This window comes from Lathyrus oleraceus, chromosome 7, assembly GCF_024323335.1.
Source record: "Lathyrus oleraceus cultivar Zhongwan6 chromosome 7, CAAS_Psat_ZW6_1.0, whole genome shotgun sequence".
Lineage (NCBI taxonomy): Eukaryota > Viridiplantae > Streptophyta > Magnoliopsida > Fabales > Fabaceae > Lathyrus > Lathyrus oleraceus.
The window spans coordinates 92189419-92195547 of record NC_066585.1 but is presented as its reverse complement, the minus strand read 5'-3'; the positions used below and the strand labels follow the sequence as shown (position 1 = coordinate 92195547).

At 33.5% G+C, this 6129-nt stretch overlaps 1 protein-coding gene across 1 annotated transcript; it reads left to right on the top strand.

Annotated features, from left to right (window-relative positions):
- Window positions 1-1146: 1146 nt before the first annotated feature.
- On the top strand, window positions 1147-4102 carry LOC127100605 (uncharacterized). The gene is made up of 3 exons (XM_051037841.1): window positions 1147-1439; window positions 1783-1863; window positions 3380-4102. The coding sequence occupies exons 1-3, from the start codon at window positions 1281-1283 to the stop codon at window positions 3776-3778; spliced, it is 639 nt and encodes a 212-aa protein (XP_050893798.1). The 5' UTR covers window positions 1147-1280; the 3' UTR covers window positions 3779-4102.
- The last annotated feature ends 2027 nt before the right edge of the window (window positions 4103-6129 follow it).

Genomic DNA, 6129 nt, shown 5'->3' with positions numbered 1-6129 from the left:
TCTCTCATTAAGTTGTGAGATTAGAGTCATTTCTAAAAATATATTAAATATATTAACAAACGTTAGAGAAAACAAACAATTGAATAAAATAGAATCATGAGCAAAACAAAGTTTTCAACATATATATACACCTCGTTCGAGCTTCTCTAAACCTTCCAAGTTTACAACATATATTTACAACATAATTATAAACACAAGGCATCTCATGTACGAAACACTATATGGTTAAGCCATAAAGTGCTTACTCGTTCTCACCCACTTTTCACTGCTAATGAGAAATCAGAAACACTCTACAGAAATCAAAAACACCATGATCAAGAAAAACACCATGCATGTCGAGAAGAATCAAATCAAACAACAACAAATTGTAATAGAAACATAAACAAAATTTTATTTGATTTTCGACCATGGAAATGAAAGCATCAGAGATAACAAAGAAATTGACTTCCTTGTCAATAGTCATATCTAAGATTAAAAAATGAAATTGAAAAGAGGGGAGATTAAAAAAGAAAAAAGAAAATTGAAACCTGAGGAAAAGAGAGATTATAACTAGAAAAAAGTGGAAATGAGAGATTTATCTTGCGATTGCGAAGAAGATGAAGATGAGAAATTCTAAGATGATAATCGGATTTGCATTGCGTGCTTCTGTGTTACTATTGAGTTTCTTTACATTATTATCTTGAGTTTCTTTGCTTCTTGATCGTAACCCTAAGTTTTCCTTTGCGTAACCCTAAGTTTCCTTATGTTTTTCTTCTTATGCTAAGATGATGTAAACGGAGTTAAGTGAATGTGAGTGGTAAATAATACAATTTGATTTGGTTTGGTTCGATTTCAAAAACACAAATTGCAAATCGAACTGAATCGCGCGATTATATCTAAATATGGCCCAAACTATCCAAACAAAAGCCTTTTTTTATTTCAATTTGATTTAGTTCCGTTAACGATTTTTTATTTGAACGGTTCAATTTCGAGTCGTATACTTTTTTAAAAATAAAATTAATAAACAAAACTAATAACATTAAATTAGGTGAAGTATGTTAGATTATTATTATTTTTTTGGTGATGAGTAAAGTTTGTTAGATTTTCATTATATTTTTGTCCAATAAATACGATTATTGTGTAGAATAAAAAAAAAATTATTATATTTATTGGTGAGTAATAGTATATACATATAGTGGAGGAGATATCCCCCTTTGTTCCAGTCTCTTGCTTCTCTGTCCGGCAAACACCGCTCCAATCTTTCAATTAAATCAATCAATTCATCTCGCTCTTTCGACGAGATGGCTAAAAAGAGAAAATCGGTGGAGAATCGTCTCGATGAAGTCGATCGCACCATGTACTCCACCTTCTGCACCACCGCCAATTCCCTCTCTCATCTCTATACCCACGCCATGAATCAACAAAAACTCTCCTTTCAAGCCGGTGAACGCCACGCTCTCGTTCGTTCCTCACTCCTTTTTCCGTTTTCCCTTTTTTATTATTATTCAATTAATTAATCGATTATACATGCACGCAGAACCATTGTTTTATTTTTATTAATTATTATTAATTAATTGACACAGTTTTGAAGATTAACCAGAGAAAATTTCAATGTTGCGTTTTTTTTTTCCTTTCAATTTCCCCTTTTTACAGTTTTAGGGTTACCAGATAGGTTGTGCTGAACAGAACTATTTCTGATTTTGATTTTCGATTAATCGATTACTTGAACATGTTTATTGCTTTCTGTTGAAATTTTGTTTATTTGATTGAATAAAATGCTTTGGTGCTTTCAATTCAATGCAGGAGAAAATGTATCAGTGGATTCTTAGACAACAACAAGAAGGAATGAGGGTGACTACCATTGATATAGTTTCTCACTTGCAGGTTTTGTTTTCTGCTCTCTGCTATGTTGACTGTTTTCGGTTGGGTTTTTGTTTTTGGGTTTTTCTGTTGCACCATGACTCATTCAATGGGAAAGCTACTCTTCTTCATTCCAAATTCCTACGAAGCTATTTCATACGTTGTATTTTATTATCAAATTTATCAACTAGTGTTGTTAAATAGCAGGTATAGCGAAACTATAGCGTTATATGGGAATTTAGACAAACTAGTATTAACTTCGCCACGATACGCTACTTAGTATAAAATGGTGGCAATAGTGTCACTATAGCAGTATTGCATAGTGAAATTTTAACAATCTGCTAGCTGCAATTGACAGCATTGATATTAACTACCTTTTTTCAACTCAATATTTGTGCTGTATCAGATCTATCTTTGCTTATAGCTTATAGGTTCCTGTGTTGATTTCTTTGAATGTGAGTTTGTGAAACTCAATTTGGTTTTTGTCAAACCGAGGCATCTATGAGCACAACTGGGGAGAGTTATCCCTCAAGATAGTTTATAGCTATCTAATGATGTTTTTCCATCTGCAATGGGCAAGGGATCAAACTCAAGAGTAAAAGGTTAATTGACCCAAATATCTATCCCTTCATTCACTTGTGTCATGCCAAATTGGTTAGGCTTTTGGTGTTAGAATAGTCATTGATGATGGATGTACTGGAAAACCTTTTATGTTTTCTTAAATTTCCTGCAAACTGAATATTGTAGCTGTTTGCCATTTTCTGTACATATTTTTTTATCTGCGTAAGAGTTAGGTTCTAAGTGAACAAGAGGGAGCCTCGGAGTTGCTACAGTGCAACATAAGTCCAGTTTGGTCAGGCTTCTAACTTACATGAGCTTTTGAATTGAAATGAGTTTCTCAATAAACAGTTGCGGGAAAAATACTATATTAAAAGAATCTCACAATAGTTATAAGCATTCGAACCATAGTTCATAGTGTAAGTTGAAATTGACATCGGCGTATCAATTTTTGTCATAAGCTCACTTGTTTAATTTCTTCATCAACTTATATAAACTTAGTAGCTTGCAACGATTTTTCTGTAAGTTAAGGTAAACTTATTTTAATTGAGAAGCTACCATATGTTAGAACTTCAGAAGAGCAGAAGCTGATTCAAGTCGCGTCTTAACTTATAAATTGTAAAAAAGTCCTTATAGGTTTTATAGGTCATTGTGGAGAAGTTAAACAAAAAAGCTTCCGAAAAATTGAGATGCAGAAGTTGGTTTTAATTTTTAAGAGAAGTTGTTAGTTAAATACTTGTGGATTTTGCAAAACCAGAATTTTTATAGCATCATAAAATATTATTGCTGTTATACTATGTGTCAAGCCGATCTTGATTGTTGAACTGTCATACTCTTTCTGGTTTCACTTGTACAGTAATCTTCCATATATTATATCCTACAATTATATCACTGCAGATTATCAATATAGAATAATTCTGTCTTCGAATGTATCCTGGTAGCAAAATGTAGATATAACCTTTGGCTTTATATTTACATGTAGAACGAGCTTGAATATGGAACAGAGGAGTCACCAGTGTCCCCAAGGCAGTCAATTCAACAGAACTCCCAGAGTGCAATTCAAACTAATTTTGGTGCATCCATACAGTCTAATGCATTTGGAAGTACTGTTGCAGGACACGCGGTGCGCGGTGGGCCAACTGATCAAGCAAAAAACTCTGTATTCTCAAATGCACTCTCTAGCCCCATTCGTCGCAGCCTTCAGCCATATCATTTAGCACAGGGGAGCAGTCCGTCGAGTAACCTCATGTCATCTGGGAATGGAACCCGGAACAATGAAATGACTTATCCTAGTGGCCAGAACAGGGATACGAATTCGTCCAACTCCAGTGATTGCATGGACATGCATGCAGACAGTCCTAGTCATGATTTTCCATACTGATGTGATCATAGTTAGAGTGGGTAACAGTAAAGAGGTCATTTGTGAAATCTATGTTCATAAATGTTTGGTGAAAATTTGTAAGATTATTGTGGACAGAATTCAATGTGTTTGAATACCATTGTTTTAGAAGTTATGAAAGAAAAAAAATGCTGGTCATTCATTACATAAGCACACAGTCGTACTACTAATGGGTGATATTTGCTTCGGGTTTTGCAAGGTTTAAGTCTTCAACTGCTGAAAAGTTATTCTAATATCAATGTTTGTATGTACAATATGATTGTAATGATTTAAAGTTATACGTGAAGGTGGTTTGGAGATTGACAATTGGTTGGAGTTTAGCTGCTTGGCTCTTACAGTGGTCATGTGTGTTAACTTTTAATTTGAAATTTCACGAGACATCTTTAATTTAAATGTAGGAAAATCTTAGTTATAAAAAAATCACTTATTTTAATTAGATTCTTTAAGTTACAATAGAATGGACTTTTTTTTTTCATAAGATAACCTTAAATAAGGTGTTTTTTTTATGTCGTAAACATATATTTTTTGTATTATTAATAATTTATGATTGGACCTTTAGTAAGGTCCTTTAATAAGACCCTTTAGGTTATAAAGAAATTAGTGGCGGTCTATTTATATTGTTCTTTTTTGGATTGGTTATATTATGCAAAACCAATGTGGTATGAACATATGTTGGATATGATTTTCAAACTAGTGACATATTTGACTCCAATTGCTTTTGTGAAGTAAAACACATGTGAGAATAAATGTCTAGTATGTGGCCCTTGTCTTTAGGACAAGGGCAAGGTGGTTGTATGCTCTCGTTTTCCCACAATCTATAGCATATTTTTCTGTTACTTCTGCAATAATGATTGTTGCTACTTTTTAGCAATTTGATTTGTTTGACTATTTAATTAAATTAAATTTAAATCAAGGAGATTTAAATTTGAATTCAAATCAAATCTTGTATGGAGTAGTTTTGGAGAAATAAATCCTAATTGAATCTCCATCATATATGAACGAGATTACTATCTAAATCCAAGAAGAAAAGCACACATATGGATTGCTATATATAAATACTCTTTTCATGCCTTGAAGACGACGAGCTTGAGTGATATTTTGTGTTTTTAGGTTGAGTCATTGTTTGTGTTAATTGTACAACGCGTTATTGTTTCATTCGTATCATAAGGCATAATCGTTGGTTTGTTTAGTTGAGTTGTAAATTTAACAAGTTATTATTTTGATTGTTGTTGAACACTAGGGTTAATGATTGAGAGAAAGTGAGGGATGTTATCATATTTAGGGGGAGACTAAATAGAAAGACACTTGGCTAGAATTAAAAAAAAGGGCATTGAATAAGGGGTTTGTTCATCTAAGACACTTTGTATTAATTCTATAAGAGTGAATTTCCTTTTTTGGGTTGAGTGTCCCCCAGATGTAGGTGTTCTTTGCACTAAACTGGATTAATAATTTTTGATATTCTTTATTGTTTTTACCTTGATTTATTATTGTTGTCATAATGTGTTTATTCTGGTATAGCAAGTTGTCCCAGACATCTAGTCCAACATCTGTCCCTTGAGGAACAAAATTTCAATTGGCATCAGAGCAGACACCTTGTTCTGTTTGTGAACTCCATGGAGATATTTTATATTCATATGGACAACAGAAAGGATGAAGGGTATATCAATAGACCACCTATTTTAGATGACACCCATTATGATTATTGAACAACTAACATGGTCGTCTTTCTTAAATCCATAGATAACAGAACTTGAAAGATTGTGATTAAAGGTTGGAAACATCTTGTGATTACTTCTCAAGATGGTACAACAAGTTTAAAACCTAAAGCTGATTGGTCCAAAGATGAAGATGATGAATGACCAGTCACCGTTTATGCTATGTATTTTGTCACTTATTCGACGAAAACCTAGATAACTTGTATTACTTTTTCTTAATTAATGTTCTATTGAGTCTATTTCTTTCACCAATAGTTAATTTTATTGTTTCATCATTTCTAGTGTCATTTCTATTTTTTTGTCGCATTTTACACTTTAGGTATGTGTTTTTTCTACATTTCAGGTTCAAGCAAGTACTCAAGCACGATCAAATGTAGAAACCAGGGAGAAGTGAACTGAATCTAAAGGAGATTTTCATGATCTAGTAGGCCTGCTACGACCACCCATAGCACCTGCTACGGGTCGTAGCAAGAGGCCCTGAATGCACAAAAGAAAACAATTCAAACAAAGACCTATTACGGTCACCCATAGCACCGGCTACGGACCGTCGTATAAGGGTCTGGCACAAAAGCAAATATTCACCAAAACAGTTGCTACAGGCCGTAACAGGGGACCTGG